The 18,492-nt window shown below is 47.5% G+C and overlaps 1 protein-coding gene across 1 annotated transcript in view; it reads left to right on the forward strand.

Moving 5' to 3' along the window:
• The window catches only part of DNAH9 (dynein axonemal heavy chain 9), a gene marked incomplete at both ends in the record, with an annotated part of 164,566 nt that overhangs the window by 94,876 nt on the left and 51,198 nt on the right, over positions 1 to 18,492 (forward strand). Inside the window, 4 exon segments of the mRNA XM_083874519.1 lie at positions 2,937 to 3,101; positions 5,423 to 5,563; positions 8,427 to 8,597; positions 9,559 to 9,681. Coding sequence (XP_083730645.1) covers positions 2,937 to 3,101; positions 5,423 to 5,563; positions 8,427 to 8,597; positions 9,559 to 9,681 — 600 coding nt within the window.

Raw genomic sequence — 18,492 nt, forward strand, 5'->3', positions numbered from 1 at the left:
ATGGTGGAAGCCACCACTGGATGGCTAGAAACCTACCCTGTGCCTCATGCCACTGCCCAGAACACCATCCTGGGCCTGGAAAAACAAGTCCTGTGGAGACACGGCACCCCTGAGAGAATTGAGTCGGACAACGGGACCCATTTCAAAAACAACCTTATAAACACCTGGGCTAGAGAACATGGTATTGAATGGATATATCACATCCCTTATCACGCACCAGCTGCCGGAAAAGTTGAACGGTGCAATGGACTACTATAGACTACCCTGAAAGCACTTGGCGGGGGGACCTTCAAGAATTGGGAAATGAACTTAGCCAAAGCTACCTGGATGGTCAACACCCGAGGGTCTATTAATCGAGGTGGTCCTGCCCAGTCTGAACCCTTGCACACAGTGGATGGAGATAAAGTCCCTGCAGTGCATATGAAAGGCATTTTAGGGAAGACTGTTTGGATTAATCCCGCCTCAGGAAAAGGCAGACCCATCCATGGGATTGTCTTTGCTCAAGGACCTGGTCACACCTGGTGGGTAATGCAGAAAGATGGGGAAACCCATTGTGTACCACAGGGAGACTTAATTTTAAGTGAGAACGGTGTGTAACATTTTATTCTCTATGTGTATGCATATCATTGTAAGAATGTATTGATTTGGATATGACGTAGATGGTAATAGAATAAGGGGTGGATTATGTCCTGGGTTGCAGTGTAGGATGTACACAAAGTATTTATTCTATCACCATCTTCATGAACTGTTGAAACCAGGTGGGCTAGTGTTTTCCCAAGCCTCCTGCCTCTTCTGCTAATGGCCCATTAACACCTTTGGGGTGTCTTCTGCTAATGACTTTTGGGGTGTCTCCTGCTAAAGGCCCATGAGTCACAGGTAACTCCCTCCAGGGGTTACCTCTGTTAATGGGCCATCAAGGACCCATTTCACACTTCTCATGCTATTGTGAGATGCTCTGCCCAGGGGGAGGAGCCAAGCATTCTCACCTGGATATAAGCTGGTATGTGGGACAGTGCAAGAGCACTTATCCACTGGATTCCCAGAGGACCAGAGCTCCCAGACCTTTCTACAGGATCACTGCTTCAGGAAGAGCACTTCACCTGGACTGCTTCCACCATCCTGCTCAGGTTGTATTCTGGCTCTGTCAGTGATCCTTTGTGTTATTGTATTTATTTTATTTTACTTTTACCTTTTTACCTTTCTTCTTATTAAATTATATCTCTGACTTGGAGCCTCTCACTCATTTTGCTCTCAACCCACAACATTACTACTACTATTATTATTGTCGTTGTTGTTAGTCTACCCTGAGAAGCCAGACCTGGAGGAGCTGAAGGTCAGCACCTGGGAACTGGCACTGGCAGCAAGCAGAAATCACCAGTAGCATCATTATTATACTTGCAATTGAATTATAATTGTTGTATTTATTAATATTGATATTAATATTGTTATTGGTGGTGGTGGTCTATGCTGAGAGGCCAGGCCTAGAGGAGCTGAAGGTCAGCACTTGGGAATTGGCACTGGCAGCAAGCAGAAATCATCAGCAGCATTGTTATTATACTTATATTTTAATTATAATTATTATATTCATCCATATTGATATTAATATTGTTATTATTATTGTTATTTTTATTGTTGTTGCCTACACTAAGAGGCCTGACCTGGAGGAGCTGAAGGTCAGCACCTGGGAATTGGCACTGGCAGCAAGCAGAAATCAGCAGTAGCATCATTATTATAGTTATAATTTAGTTATTATCTGTATTAATTTATTATTATTGTTATTATTATTGTTGTTAGTCTACACTGAGAGGCCTGACCTGGAGGAGCTCAAGGTCAGCACCTGGGAATTGGCACTGGCAGCAAGCAGAAATCATCAGCAGCATTGTTATTATACTTATAATTGAATTATAATTGATATATTTATTAATATTGTTGTTGTTGTTGTTGTTGGTCTGTGCTGAGAGGCATCCCAATCAGAGTTTTCCCACAGGGTGTTTTCTGTGAGAACTCTAAAAACAGGTGTTCGCAACAGGACCATAGTGTGAGATGCCACAATAAAGCCCAGAGCCAGGAATTTTCCCTGCGCAAACACACAGAACAGGACAGTCCCATCCCAGGGGAGAGAGCCTGTCCTGGAGGAGCAGCTCAGAGAGGAGGCAGATGAGAGCCTTTGTTCCCACCACGAGCAGCGTTAACACTGGTGTTTGTGCAAGGAGAGGGAGGTGGGACCAGTGCCTGCAGAGGATGGAGAGGACACTTCAGGGATGTGAGAAGAATTTGCTCTGTCATTCAGGAATCTGCCCATGGCACAGGAGACTTGTGCTGGCCTCAATCTGCTTCCCCAGCTTTGTCAGGTCCAGCTTTAGCCCAGGAAGCCACTGGTGCCAGGGGAACCTCGAGGCCGGGCTACAAATGTGAGCAGGACAGGAGTGGCTGTGGCTTTGCCCTCAGTTTTGAGCCTGAGAGCTCCCTGTACTCACACTGGTACCCAAGGGACTTTGCTGCTGGTTTTGCCATCAGGTTCTAACCCCGTGCTCCCCATTGCTGGTGAGACTGGGGTGGGTGGGGAGAGCAGAGGTCCAGCAGGAGGAGTGAGGAGCAGCAGGGACTCTCCAGGCTGACTTGACCCCAAGAAATGAGGTACAGAGACACAGGATATGTGTTTGACATAGGGATAAAGGTTTTTCTCACTCATTAATTTCCAGAAGTTTCCTACATTTCTAGCCTCAGTTGTCCTGGTGCTTTCTGTGCTGTTCCAGGTTTGTTGGATAAGGAGTGATCCCAGAACTCTGTCCATTCCCAGGGGCTGCAGAGAGCAGGAATAAGCCCTACTGGACTATGGCAATTATCAGTGAGAAGCCTGTTCCCATGTGGAGGTGATTAATCCTTACTTTACCTCATCCTTTGTGGCTAAAACTTCCTGAATTTATTATTTGCAGTCAGATCTCACAAAGCAACAGAATGGATTCAAGATCACCTTGAAAACGTTAGAGGATGACTTGCTCTCCCGGCTGTCATCAGCATCTGGGAATTTCCTGGGGGACACAGCATTGGTGGAGAACCTGGAGACTACTAAAAGGACAGCTGCAGAGATTGTGGAGAAGGTACAAAGACATTGATAGCCTGGAGAAAAGCATGTCTGTGGTTCTTTAAGGATTTCTGAGTGGAATGTAACCTCTGCTCTGCCCATCTCTGCTCCGTCTGCTGGGCAGGGAATGGAAATTGGTATAAATTGTAAATGCTCTCCATTCTGGAGAGCTCCAGGCCATTTAGTTCTTTGGAGCTTTTTTTTGTTTTGTTTTGTTTTTTTTTTTTTGTTTTTTTTGTTTCGTTTTGTTTTGTTTTGTTTTGTGTTAAATGACCTATTTAAGACCAAGAGAAAACATTGGTGCCTGATGTAAAGACAATAAAATTTACACACTGTATCAAGGCAGCTTTAAACTGTTCCAGCATAATCCTGGGTACATCACACTGCCTCATTTAGGCTGGGTTTTAGTACTGACCAGGGACTGGAGTCTGGGGAGTTTGTGATCTCGAGTAAATCTGAAAGAACTCAGGTATTTCATACCTCTCCATTCCTCAGACTGTAAAGCAGCACTTGTGTGAGCTCTGCCACCTGCCCAGCTACCCTTGCTGGCTACGTGGGCTCAGGTAAATGCCCAGAGATTTTTCCTTGCCACTGAGGGAACTTGGGAAGTGCTTTTCCTGTGCCAGGATTGTCCCAGGACTCTGATGGGGACATTCAGCTGCTTTCCTGTGCAGTGCCCCCATCTCCAGAGCCTGGAGCCCCAGCCCCTGGCCCATGTTCTGCCTGGCCAGGGCTGGAACTGCCTCTCTCTTCCCAGCCAGTGACCAAGAAACTGAGTGATCCTCCCTCCATGTTAAAAATCAGAATTATTTTCCATTCATAGTGCATCAGGTGCATTCATTTCCCCTTGGGTTGAACCTCCCAAAGGGATTTTTTGACATGGAAAGCTTGGCTTCTCCCTCTCAAAGTAGGTGTTTTGGAGGTGCTTCACCTTCTAAACCAGCTGTGCTCTACAGCTGCTCACTGCCAGCAGTGTCAACAAGACATGAATTTGAGAGTTTGCACCTGGATTTTATGAGTCTGTCCTCACCTGGAACACTGTGGAAGAGCCCTGTTAGAGATTCAGGTCAAGCCTCACTCTCCTTTTGGTCTGTCTACCCAAAGAAAGGTGTTCAGCCAACATTTTCTTTGCTATGGAAGTCCTCCCTGCTCTGAAGAACATGTCTGCCCCAGCTCCGTCTCTTGAGTGTGCCAGAGCTGTTCATGAGTCCAGCACTGCTCATTCCACAGATCCCTCAGCAGATTAAGGCTCATCCTCTGCTTCCTTGGGGTGCCCCAGCCAGGTGTGCTCACAGGAGTCAGGTGACAGCAGAGGGGACCCTGTGGTGTTTCAGCAGGGACTGTGTGATGCTGTGCTGGCTCATTCTGCCACAGGAAGCCTGGGAAGGGCTGGAGAGGGATTTCTTCTAGTGATAGGACAAGGGGGAAGGGCTTCGAGCTGAAAATGGGCAGATTTAGGTCAGATGTTAGGAAGAAATTCTTGGCTGTGAGTGTGGGGAGGCCCTGGTTGCCCAGAGAAGCTGTGGCTTCCCCATCCCTGGAGGTGTTCAAGGTCAGGCTGGACGGGGTTTGGAGCAGCCTGGGATAGTGGAAGGTGTCCCTGAGTGGAATGAGAAGAGCTTTAAGGTCCCTTCTAACCCAAACCATTCTGTGATTCTGTGATCCCATTGCTTTGCTGGGCAGGTGGGTCAGCACTGTCCCAGCAGCTCCTGGCCATGGTGTTGGATATGTCTGTTCTCAGCCAGGACTAAAAGAAAGCCCAGGAGGCTCAGGGATGTCACCTCTTGCTGCTGAGGTGGAATGAAAGAACGAACAGGACCGAGGTGATGATAAGGTGGTGATTGTGCCAAGAAGAATTTCACATGTCCCTCAGAGCAGCTGCAGAGCCCTGCCCAGTGAGGTTTGGTGCTGCTGAGGAAAGGTAGCAAAGAGCTGCTCTAAATTAGCAGCTCTCAGCCCTGGGGAAGCTGCCTGAGAGCAGCACTGGGGCTGCTCAGCCCGGGGTTGTTAATGGCCCGCACAGGAGGGGGGCAATTAGCACGAGAAACTCATCAATGAGAAAATCAATTGCAGTTAGCAAAGAGCGGGGAAGCTAGGGAGAAGTCTAGGGGGGCTCAGGAAAATGGAGGATTGGGCAATTGGGTGGAAAATGCATTTAAAAGGAAGGTTCCAGATGGGGAGGATGCTGTGGAGGGCAACTCCAGCCTGGCAGGGGCTGGTCCTACGCTGGTCACTTGTGGATTGCCCTGATGACTCTGTGGCTAGTGTCCACCCTCCCAGAGCTACAGCCACTGCCCAGGGGTGTTGTGACAGGAGCTGTTCTGTGTTTCCCTGCAGGTGCAGGAGTTTAAGGTGACAGAAGGCAAGATCAATGAGGCCAGGGAGCACTACAGGCCCGCGGCCGCCCGTGCCGCCCTGCTCTACTTCACCATGGACCAGCTCCATGCCGTCCACCCCATGTACAAATTCTCCCTGAAGGTACCTGTGGGATTTTGCCTTTTTCTGACCCAGAGACGGGGCTCCTGAGAGGCATTTTAAAGACTTATATTCCATTTTCAGTCTCATGAGAAGGGTGAGACAGTACAGATGTTACAATTCACACTATCACAATCAGAAGCCAAACTATTTCCTAATTACAATCCACTATAAATGTTTCTTGGCCTATCAGCTGTTGCCACACAATGCTGTAAATGCCCCTTATGGGTCCTACTACAATGCACCTTCCATAGCTCTATTTCTCCAAAGTATCTAGTCTTATTTGCAAGGCCACAATTTGAAACTTGTCCCAGTTCCATTTCTCCCTCAACAATGTCCATCCTATCCCATGGCATTTTTAAGTCAGCATTTTCTATCTCAGAGTGTGCATACAGATCCACACTATGTGAGCCTTCTGTCAGGCTTTGAGAATCCTCTACCAATCCATTTCCCACAGGACCTGCCCTCCAGGGGGGGGCACATTCTCTGGATTCATCTCTGGGTTGGTGCTCTGTGGTCCTTTGAACCCTGTTGAGCTGTTCTTGGTTATCCCCAGGGCGAGGACAGGCAGCTCCTGTTCCATGCTTTTCTCTGAGCATGGAATTGAAATGGTCTCATTTGGTTTTACGGTTTCTTGGTCTTTCAGACTGTATCCAGATTAACCAGAAATTCCTGCTGATGTCCAGCCTGACCCTTCCCTGCCCTCTCTTTGTGGGGTTCATGAAATTGGAATTGCAAGGTCACAGTGTCACTGAATCACACAAGCTTTGAGCTTGGAAGGGGCTTTAAGCCCATTCAGTCCCAACCCAAACCCTGTCTAGAAAAAGTTACAGCTTTAATATTCCATGAAATGGAAAACTTTTCTTTTTTGTCATGTAAGAATGTATTTTGGGGGATGGAGGGTTAAATGAGCATCCTGGCCTACAGCTTCTTCCAAATGATTTCTTACCTTGACAAGTGACCTGGAAAAAGGAATTGAGCAGAGACTACAAAATGTTGAGCCTCATCCACAAAGGAGCTTTTCCTTTTGATATCTACGACTCATTTGTTGAAATAATTTTATCAGGAAAAATGTACAGAATATCTTTTGTGCCTTTTGAAAGAGTCATCCCTGGCACATCCATAATAGATGCAGGGGTTCCTGAGGTTTCACCTTTAATCTGTGTCTCCCACAGTTAGTTTGTTTTATGTTTTCCAGTGATCATTAGCAGCGTGTATAAATACATTGGAAATTATTGGGTGAAATGTTTTTATCTAATAAATTTTGATGACAGATCATAAAACATTGTGTAAAGATGCACAGGGATGATTTTAGAATACTTGCCACACAGCTGGGAGCCCATTACAAATTGGAACACAAAGATTTATGTGCTGCTCTGCAGCATGTTTTAACACAATTTAAAGAAACGTTAAGCAGGGAAATGCATTCTGCAATTATTTAATAATACATTCATTACCAATGTTGCTTTAATTTGTTGAGGCATCATTTTTTCTTTTTAGAACCCTAAAAATAAGGCTGCCAACAACAGTCATGCCTTGTCCAGTTGGTGCCATCAATGTGTATTGGCCTGGTTATTTCCTTTAGCTGGGCCCAGCACACGGAGCCTTTGCATTGCTAAGCAGGGCTTGGGCTTTATGCTCTTGTTAATTTTCTTTTTCTAGTTGCATCTGATAATTTGCTCATGCTTTTAATTTGGATAACTCTGAAAGTTTTTGGTCTTTTTTCATTTAGATCAGAAATGTTGTTGCAATAATCCTGAACTTCTTATATGAGAGAGTTGTTCTCCATGCAGACACCCACCCCTGAGGGGATTTCAGTGACTGCTTCGGCTCCCTGCCCTCCTCAGCCAGTCCTTTGCTGGATCTAGACAGTAAAATGCTCATGGGACTTAAAAACAATATTATTTTTATTTAAAAAATATATTTATATTATTTATTTATTTATTTATTTATTTATTTATTTATTTATTTATTTGGAGGAATTGCTCTTCCCTGAGTTGAAATTTTTATGCAATGGGAGATGTGCTTTCCTCCTCTGCTCCACTCCGGTAAGACCTCACCTGGAGTAGTGTCCAGGTTTGGGGCCCTCAGCACAGGAAAGGTGTGGGCATGATTGAGCAGGTGCAGAAGGGGCCATGGATATGATCCAAGGGCTGGAGCCCCTCTATGGAGCCAGGCTGGGAGAGCTGGAGAAGAGATAACTCCAGGGAAAGCTCAGAGCCCCTTCCTGAAGCCTAAAGGGGCTCCAGGAGAGCTGGAGAAGGGCTGGGACAAGAGGTGGAGTGCCAGGACACAGGGAATGGCTTCTCAGTGCCAGAGGGCAGGGATAGATGGAATATTGGGAAGCAATTGTTCCCTGGGAGGGTGGGGAAGCCCTGGCAAAGTGTGCCCAGAGAAGCTGTGGCTGCCCCTGGATCCCTGGAAGTGTCCAAGGCCACGCTGGACAGGACTTGGAGCAACCTGGGACAGTGGAAGGTGTCAGTGGCAGGGGTGGCACTGGGTAGGCTTGTGCTGGAGTTTTTTTCCATGGAAACCATTCTGGAGTCTGTTTCCTCTGGGAGCTCCACTTTCTGCTAGCTCCCCATCTGCAGAGACAGTGTCTGTGTCACCCCAACAGGAGCACACTGGGCACAGAAACATCCCCTGGACCCTTGTGCCAGAGTTTCCTGTGCCCTGTCTCTGTCCCTGGGGGTGCCACCACTGCCAGGCTCCATGTCCCTGAGGAGCAGGCAGAGGCAGAGCCAGGGGCTGGTTGGTGTCTGTGTGTTCCCTGCCATGCAGGACCTGAGCTGGCATCGCTGGGACACCTCAGGGGCGTGCAAAGGGCATCTCCCACTCCCTCTTCCCACTGTGTCTCCCCTCCCAGGCGTTCCACATGGTGTTCCAGAAGGCCATGGAGAGGGCAGCTCCTGCTGAGAGCCTGGAGGGGCGGGTGCTAAGCCTCATGGACAGCATCACCTTCTCCATGTTCCAGTACACGGCCCGGGGGCTCTTCGAAAGGGACAAGCTGACCTTCTGTGCCCAGCTCACCTTCCAGGTAACAGCAGCAGCCCGTGTGTGCCAGGGGTCAGGGCCAGAGCAGCCCATAGAGGGGCTGGGGGGTTGATTGTCTTCTCTTGGAATCACAGAATCATCCAGGCTGGAAAAGCCCACCCAGAATCTCTGAGTCCAACCTGATCCCCACCTTGTCCCTAGCCCAGAGCTCTGAGTGACACCTCCAGGAATTCCTTGGACAGCTCCAGGGATGGGCACCCCAAACCTCCCTGGGCAGCCTCTGCCAAGGCCTGACCACCCTTTCCATGGAGAAATTCCTGCTGATGTCCAACCTGAGCCTCCCCTGGCCCAGCCTGAGGCCGTTCCCTCTCCTCCTGTCCCTGTTCCCTGGGAGCAGAGCCTGACCCCCCGGCTGTCCCCTCCTGTCAGGGAGTTGTGCAGAGCCACAAGGTCCCCCCTGAGCCTCCTCTTCTCCAGGCGAGCCCCTTTCCCAGCTCTCTCAGCTGCTCCTCACAGGATTTAGTCCTGCCAATAACAGGCAGAATCTGTGTTGCATTTGAATTACGCTGACAAAAGTTATTTGAGAGAGTAATTCCTGCTTGCAGGATCTGCAAAAAATGGCAAAGCAAACTGGCCTGAAGGCCTCTTGCACTGAACCTAAAGAAGTGCTTGCTGCAGAGCTGCTGTCCCATGTCCAAGGTGTTTGTATAATTTTAAATGTCCAACTTGGCTCTGCTGGCAGGGCCTTCACCTCAGGGTGCTCTCCACCTACCTGGAACTCTTTACCACATGGTTTTCCCCACTTTTTTCTTCCACACTCATTGCTGCTCCTCTTTTGGGACACTCAGAGCACCTACCTTGTGTGTCCATCACACCTCTCCAATACTTTGTATATTTTAGCCTCACCTGTTTCAAGTGCATTTATTGAATAATTAATCTACTGGAGTTTGTTGCTGCTCTGCATCCTGGCTGCTCTAGGATAACTTGTTTGTTTGGAATTACAGATACTTCTGATGAATAAAGAAATCAACCCAGCAGAACTGGATTTCCTGCTCAGATACCCAGCAGAGCCCGGAGTCACAAGCCCTGTGGAGTTCCTGTCTGACCATTCCTGGGGAGGGGTCAAGGTACCTGATCCATGGGAAACCATCTCACCTCATCTCCCCTAAAAACCCTTCAGAGGATCCTTGTGGCATTGGGTGAACAAAAACCTGCATTTGAGGGGCAGCACAAAAAGGCCACAGACATGGAGAGTTCTGCAGGTCCAACACTGATTTTGAGGGCTCTTCCTGTGTCCCCAAAAAGATGGTTCTTCCCCCTGTAATTTAGGCTTCTCCCTGTTAGACCAGACTGAGAATACCCTCAGGGGGTTGTGGCTGTGGTTTGTAAAGGACAGGGAGATGTCCCTGTATTTGGGAAGGATTTCTGCAAGGATGTGCTGGGGTTGGAGCTGTGACAGCTGCCAGACCTGCAGGGAAATTCTGTCATGGAAATGTGCAGATCTGACACCTGCCACATGTTTGGAGTGAGAGGGGAGGAAAAGCATCCCAAAAAGATGAGAATTATCCCATACTTGCTCCTATTTGTCAACAAATGCACATTGTGCTGGGTTTGGACCTGATTCAGCAGGGTGGGGCTTGTTTTCTGAAAAGCCCCCAAATATTCTCCACCTTGGGCCTGTTCATTCACACCTTGCTGGAGCTGGGATTGTGTCTCTTGTCTGACTGTGGTGCTGATCAGTCTCTGGCACCTGTGGTGATGTAAGAATCAGTTTTATTTACAGCGTGTTTTCTCTGTGAGACTTGAGGACATAGGTTAGTGCTGGTGCTGGGTTCATGGTTGGATGTGGTGATCTTAGAGATCTTTTCCAACCTCTGTGATTCTGCATTACTCCTGTGGTGCCCAAGGATGCTTTTGCCACCTGCCTGCAGGTGGTCCGTCCTCCAGACAAACAGCTGCTGGGTTTGCAGAGTGTTTTCTTTCTGAGGTCACTTCTCCTGTGCTGCCAGTCCCACTCCAGGTGGCTGAAATGGCCTTTCCTGTTTCCTGTGTGCTTCCCTTCTAGACGAGCCCTTCCCACTCAGCTTCCTCTTCCCTGTGAGTTAAGATGGAAGATTTTAGGTGTTATCTAAATCCTTCTTCTTCTTCTTCATGGGTTTGAGTGGTTTTCTGTAATTGGGTGAAAAAGGTCTGCATTGTGGCCCTTGGGTGATCATTATTGGGTCAAAAGTATAAATAATATAGGTGTCACCTTGTTATTGGGTAATTAGTCCTTAAATAACCTTGGAAAGAGTTAGAGGCACTCCATTTTACCTCGTTTCTCTGACTTGCTAGTTAGAGCTCACAGCTCATGAATCTGCAAATAGATAAGAAATAATAAACACTCAAGTCCGAACTCAAAACCTACATTTCCCATGTCATTCATCCTGACCTTGGCAGAGAAGAAGAAGCCAGAACAGTAACACTTCCCCACTGAAGAAGGTTTGTGGTTAAGGTGGGAACTGTGATTTACAAGTGCTGCTCTACATGGGAAGGTTTCCAGGTGTGCTGCACACCTCAGGTGCCCTCAGCCTGCCTCTGATGGCCCCAGGAGCTGCACGTCCCCAAGAGTCACTGCCCAGTAATCTGCACTAATTTAATGAATTTCAGGACTTTCTGATAGTGAATTCTGTGTCATCAGATACTGAATACCCTTCAGATTGTCTTTTGTGATGACTGTAGTATTGATTTTACTATAAATAATATGGTTGGTGTCAACTTTTATTAGCGTTTGTGTTGATGTCCGTTGGTTTATTAGCCTTTGAGGTTTTGGCAATTCTAGTTACTTGAGGCATGCGTTTAGTAAAATCATATTTTGTCACAGACTGCTATAATTAGGTTAATTAGTCATGGCTTCCATGCAGCTTATTAGCAGGCTAAAATCTCCTTTTCTTATACCAAGAAGATTAAATACTGTAATAAATTGTTTTCTTCAACAAAGCTTGAGCAAAGTACAGTTCAGATTGATATTTCAAATTCAAAGTGAAATTTAGCATTCTGCTGTTTTTTTTTCACAAAAACATTGCAAATGCTCTGGCCCAAGGGACTCCTTTTACCAGGGGGTTCTGGCCAAGATAGTGCCAAAAGAAATCAATATTGATATTTGTGGCCCATTCTGAGCCTCCCACTTTGGGCACATTAACTTCCAAGGAAACCTCATTAAATGTTGAGGGCTCTGGGCATGCAACTGGCCTTGTGTGCCTTGACTTATTATTTATTGTTAGGGGTTGATTAATAATATATAAAGGCCAATAATCCTATGCAGTTGTGTGGTTGTTTGCAGCTCGTGGTGCTGGAGCATCTCATTTAGGAAACACTCATTTATGATTTAAGTTTTCAGCTTCTTTCAAGTTCAGCACAAAGTTTCACAGAGGCTTTTGCTGTAACCTGTGTTCCAGGGGAGGTTGGTTTTCACCTCTGGATGATGAAACCCACAGCCCTGGCCAGAATGATGTTGTTTCTAGGGAAAGGTAATAGCTTTTATTATATCTGCTGATAGATGTGGGGAAATGGGCACATTTCAGGCTCTTTGGTGCATCTTTAAAGCTGAAACAGGAATTGAATTCAAGCTAAAGGCTTGAGAAAAGCTGCTCTGAGCTTGGTTTGATTCTGTTCATCAGTCAGATGTGTGGGAGGGAATGGTACCTGTGGAGCCCCTGTGGAAGAGCTTTGCTTGGCTCTGGAGCAGGGGAGGTGTTAACAAAGGGCACAGTCATTGCCTCAGTGCCAATCCTGCCTCTGGGTTACTGAGGGTTAGCTGAGAGCAGGAAGGAGACACAATTTTGTCATCTAATTAAAGCAGTGCCTTTGCTGAGTCCCTGGCTTTGGTGCTCAGTGGAGTTGGTCATTTCAGTCCTAAGGCCTCTCATTTGCAGAGGTTTAGCAGTGATCCCTCGAGAAGGCAAAAGTGTTCTTTTGCTCCTATAATGAGGTTTTCTGTCTCTTTTCAATTTCCTTTATTGCAGCCTGTTGTACTGTTCTCCCCCTCTGTGTTCCCAGCGTCTGCCTTGAAAGTTTTTATTTCTGTTGGTACTTCTGAAAACATTTTCTGTGTCCATGCACAGCTGGCACATTTCCCCTGGCCCAGCTGGTGGTTTCCTCACCAGTGAATGTGTGGACATAGCTCAGAGCAAGTGTTGCTGCTGCTAAAGCTGTGGCCACAGCCAGGTGCAAATACCATTTGGGAATTCTCATTCTGGGATTGAAGTAACACAGAATCCACGTAGAGATTGTGAGAGGGTGAGGATTCTCTGAATTCACCTCTGAGTTGATGTTCTGTGGTCCTTTGCTCTGTGTGAAGCCCAGACTGCCCTGCTGAGCTGTTCTTGGTTATCCTCAGGGCAAGGACAGGCAGCTCCTGCCGTGGCTCTTCTCTGAGCATGAAATTGAAATGATCTCATTTGATTTTAGGGTTGGTTGGTCTTTCAGACTGTATCCAGATTAACCAGTGAGATGAGCCAATAGTTGTTTTCTGCCCTGGCAGGTCCTGACTGCACACAGTGAAACTCCCTTGACCTTACCTCCCGTGGGCAGCCCTGCAGGGTCCTGCCCTGGGTCATGCCCAGCCATGTCCTGACAGCAGGAGAGTTCACCAAAGCCAAAGCTGAGCCAGCAGGACACTGGTGAAGTGTGTGCACACCCTGAGCTGTGCCTGGCCACCTTCTGGAGGCACAGACTGAGGAGCAGATCAGCAGGGAGGGAGCAGCACCTTCCCCTGGCTGTGCTGGGCTCTGAGACCCACAGGCAGGAACTCCTCCTGCCCATGGTCTGACCCAGCCTCACCCTGGAGCAGTTCTGTGGGTTTAGGCCTCAGTTTAGAGCCTGTGCCCATCAGTGGCTCGGACACAGCCTCACACATGGCAGAGTCACAGTTTCTGCCCAGAGCAGGCTGGTGCTGCCAGGGGTGCAGCAGAGCACTGGGTGTGTGCCTGGCAAGGACAATATGGAGGGTGGAGTGTTTTGAAAGTTGCCTTCTGATTTTCATTCTCTTCTTATAGTGTGTGTTAATAAATCTATCTTTACACTTTTTAAGATTTGGGCCTGCTTTGCTTTTCTCTTAACCCTATCTTCACAGCAGAGTTCTGGTGGACGCTCATAACCCCTGCACTAAATTTGGCAAACAGAGACAGGCGAAGGTGAAACCATGACAGCATCCCCTGGGTGAGCTGGGCTCTTCTCCAGCTTCACCAATGCTGCTGGAGCCAGTGGCTGTGCCCTCCTGATCTTCACTGCCTGGCTTGCCTTGGCCAAAACCAAAACCAGGAGGAGGTGAGGGTTGTTCTGGAGGGGTCATTGGGACCCCAGCCATCCCAGCGGCCAAGCTCTCCCAGCTCCAGCTCCTCTGTGTCACCCTGTTGTCCCTGGCTCCCCGTGGTGCACGTGGCTGTCCCCGTGTCCAGCCATGCCCAGCAGCCTCTCTGGGATGGGCATTTCCCCAGCCTGATTTCCTTTGTGTTGTTTCCTGCAGTGCCTCTTCAGTGCTGAATGCAGATGTGTCCCATGGGATAAGTGCAGCGAGTTAATGCACAGCAGGAGTACACCTGGCCAGCTTGGATTACTTCTTATCCCAATCATTTCCCTCATCTTTTTCTGAAGAGGGAGAATTTTCATTATGTAGATATGAAAACGCCACTGAAAGGGCATTGTTTAATAAATGTGGTGTTGAATAATGAGCTCTAAATACTGAATTCAGCTTTCGAGGAGGAGAACAGCCCTAGACAAAGTCGTATATTAACTCCATATTTATAATTTTGCAGAATGCAGATGATAAGATTGCATGTGTGGCTTAGGAGATAAAATACCGAATCATACATTTTGCATTTAAGTAAACTGGAATTTTTTTACTTTTTTTTTGAACAAAAGAACAAAAATCTCTCTTCCAACTTTCACTTCTTGCACTTTTTAGATGAGGAAAGTTTTCATTCTTCTCCAGGATTCATTGTGACACAATCTGCTGCATACATTGTGCTCTCTGTGCATATGCAATGTCCTTTGATCAGCCTGGTCAGACAGGAAAGGCTCACAGCTCACAGCTTCCCTCCTACATTCAGAATTATTATTATGCCAGAAAATCGTAGTCTTAATTAAATATCTTCCATTAACTGGGTTCTTCAGATGTACAGCCTTTTAGAGCATCTTTGATAGAAAACATTGATTGTGACACTTCAATGGCCATTTATCTGCTCTCATCTAGAAGTTTCCTGAGGACATTCTTCCATCCTCTGTATCAAGTCTCGGAGAAATATTCCCAATGTCTCACAGAAATGCTACTTGAGAAGGTTTTACCTTTTCTTTCCCCCCTTTTCTTTGCTAACCTGCTGGCTAACGATCTGATGCTTATCTGAAATATGGGCAGAGATTGCCATCGCATCAAATATTTAAGGACGCAGTTTGTCGGTTTGATTGCGGAGTGGAAATTGAGTTTTTCTGGATGCTTTACAGCCTCTGTCTTCCCCTCTCAATCCGCCCTGACACAAAGCCTGCTGTCAGCTGAGCTGAGGGTAAAAGCCTCTTCACCCTCTAAATGGAAGGAAAGGAAGAAAGGAATGGCTTTGTCCTGCCCTTAGGTCACACCAACCCCAGGCTTGAAAACTGGGAAAGGCTGGAGACAGAGGCTGCACCTGAATCCAGGTGTGACCAGGTGGGCAAGAAGCCAGTGGCACCTGGACTGTGGCAGCAGGGCCAGGGCAGTGCCCATCCCCTGTGCTAGCACTGCTGGGGCATGTCCGGTGCTCTGGGACACTCAGGACAGGAAGGACATGGAGAGGCTGGAGTATGTCCAGGAAGGGAATGGAGCTGGGAAAGGGGCTGGAGCAGCTGAGGGAACTGAGAACAGGGTTCAGCCTGAAGAAAAGGAGGCTCAGGGGGACCTTGTGGCTCTGCACAACTCCCTGACAGGAGAGGACAGCCAGGGGGGTCAGGCTCTACTCCCAGGGAACAGGGACAGGAGGAGAGGGAACGGCCGTGTGGATGTGGCGTTTGAGGACCTGGTGATTTTAGAGGTCCTTTCTAACCTAAACAATTCTCTGATTCAGCAATAAAGGATCCGTTGGAGCTCATCATCGTGTGACGGAGCCCTCTCCCTGTGTCCTTTCCCTGCCTGTGGTGGTTCACATGAGGAGCTGTGGAGATTGCAGACCCAGAGCTCAGCTCGACTTGGACTGGCAGTGACCTCTGGAATCCAGGGGGTGAAAACAGAGTTTTCTCTGGGTTGGGGAACATGAGATGGCCTTTTTGGAGGTTCTCATGCCCTGTGTTTTGTTCCCATGATGTGAACACAGAGCATCAGTGGAGCCCAGTTCCCCAACAGGAGCCCTGGGCCATCCTCTGCCCTTCACTCAGAGCTGGCCAAGCCTTGGCTGCAGTCCAGGGTGATCTTTGAGTGCTGCATTCCAAAGTGTGCACCTTGTGAGGACAGGACAGAAGGGAGTGGTAAGAAATGTCAGACACCTGAAAACACAGCTGTGAGAAGAGACTGAGGAGAGGGAAAGGGGAAAAGTTGTGTCTGAGGACCTCAAGACTGAGAGGCCAGGAGGGTCTGATCTCCAGGAGTGTCCTTTGGAAAGGAAAAAGCAGTTGACTCCCTGTATCAGCAAAGAGAAGAATGCTGCAGGAAATATTGCAGCAGGCAGTGGAAAGTCTCTGTGGCACAGGGCAGGGCTGGCACTGGATGCTGCAGCTTCCATCCCTGAGGTTCCTGGAGCAAGGCTGTGACCGGAGCTGGGTAGGGGCTCGGGGCTGGGTGCCCCAGCTCTGCGAGGAGCAGCTCTGCAGCTCATTCCTTCTCTTGCCTGTTCTTGAGGCTAGTCCTGCTCTTGTGCCACCATGAAACCTCAAGTGAGGCCATCACAGTGAAGAGCTGGGAGAAATCTCATCAGGGGATGAGTCCATAGGTCTGTGTCCATTTATCAGGACAGAACCACAGACCTCAAGAGCTTTCCAGCAGGGGACAGCTGCTCCAGCTGGATTCTTATATACAATGGGACATATTTTCTCTTTCAGTTCTTCTGTACATTGGCCCATCTGGGATTTATAACAACCAAATCCAGGAGGGTTTTCAGAGATACACAAGTACCACCTTTCAGCTGCCCTCGGGGACCCATGCCCAGCTTCTGGCTGTGTGTCCCTGCTTTGCTGACAGGCATCCAAGAGTGAGGAAGGAAGATGGAAGGCATGGCTTGGGAGAACAGCTTGACTTTGCAAGGCCCATTCTCGAACCCACTTGAACAATGCAGAGAAAATGTCAACATGAACTCATCTGGGAAACATCTCAGGCGTAATGAGGAAAACATGGTGGGTGGTTGTAAGCAATGAGAATACAGAGATTGTGACTAAGTCTCATTTCTGTTGCTGACCTTTCCCATCAAGTGCAGCTGGCTCTAGGAACGTACTTGTAGGAACGGGGCGAGTGCTGAAGCCATTGTTGCCTAATTTATGGTATTTCACTGGAAATTTTCTGAGGACAGGTGGTGAGATCCCACCCATCATTCATCAGACTGCTTGTGGTGTCCACCCTGTGTTTTGTGATGCCCTGGGACCCTGCAGATAAACAGGGAGGGTTTGCACAGTGATGTGTTAAGGGTCTGCACACCTTCTGTCCCCATTAAAATGTAGAAGCAGCCAGGAGGAGTTTGAAGGGAGACAGGGGCATATAGTGCCTTGAGCTTGTCAGTCAGCTTTTGGGAAAGAAATAAGGAGGGTTAAAATAACATTTTTGTGTTGAAAGGTGATTGAAGCCTGGAAAACCCCATCAAATCTTTATTTTCACCTTTGAGAGAGATTTTTCTTATGAATTAAATTATTCAGGTAGGGCGGCTAAACAGAAAATAACACCTTCAGTGTATGAATAATACAACCCAAAACCTGGGATGGGAGAGATTGTAAATAATCCATCGTCTGCTACATTAATTCCTCTAGTTAACAGTAGTATTTAAATGGAGCAATTCATGTGCCTATACGTCTTTTTCCTGAACGATCCAATCTATCAATTGAAGCCAGGTGCAGGTCTGGCTTTGCCATTCTTCCAGGAGCTGTCATTTTCCAGCTGTGGGGATGCTGGTTTTCCTAAAGGCTCCTGGGCCAGCTGCAGGAAATGAAAGAAAGGAATTATGAATTTTTGCTGAAAGTTACATAAGCATTGTACGTGTTAGACCTTTACAAAGTGCTTGGGGGATCTCAGAATTGTAGAGTCTTTGAGGTTGGAAAAGATCTTCAAGACCCTCGAGTCCAACCTTCTCCTGGTCACCAAACCCCACCACAGAATTCACCCACGAGCCACTCCAAACCCCTCAAGGCCACAGAGAGACACTGAGGACCTCTGTGGATCTCTGCTTAAAATCTGTGTAACTCAATTCATAAATTCCACAGCTCCTTAATTCTGCGAGTGAAATCGTGACTAATCACCAGGATTTAATCATCTCACACATTATTACAACCGGGAGACTATTAAATATAATTTCTTTTCAGTGTTGTCAGGTTGTGATTTTTATGGAGAGATGTTTGATGTTCAGTGTGTTCCCTACAGAAAGTAATTTTTTAAAGCAGAGGCATGTGGGGTTTTTTTTAGAGAAAAGCAAGATATATAAGTAAAAACTGAAAGTAAAAACCAGATATAACCTGAAGCCTCAAAAGATAATGATAGCTTTTACAAAACCCCTCAAATTCCTTTATTTTTATTTCCTTCTGTCTTTTAAAACACAGTCTCATGGCTGCTGGGGAGGTGGGTGACTGGGTGTAAAAGGAGGGTTCTGGCAGCTCTGCCTTTACTGGCTCTGTTTTATTTTCACCCTGTTTGTGTTGGTACCGGGCACAGCAATTGTTATGAATAAAATGGGCGGAGATAATATTAATCTCCTTAAAATGCCTTTATTAATCAGCTCTTTCAATATTTGCTCAAGGGG

This window comes from Zosterops lateralis, assembly GCF_965231275.1.
Source record: "Zosterops lateralis genome assembly, chromosome: 18".
In the NCBI taxonomy this organism is placed as follows: domain Eukaryota; kingdom Metazoa; phylum Chordata; class Aves; order Passeriformes; family Zosteropidae; genus Zosterops; species Zosterops lateralis.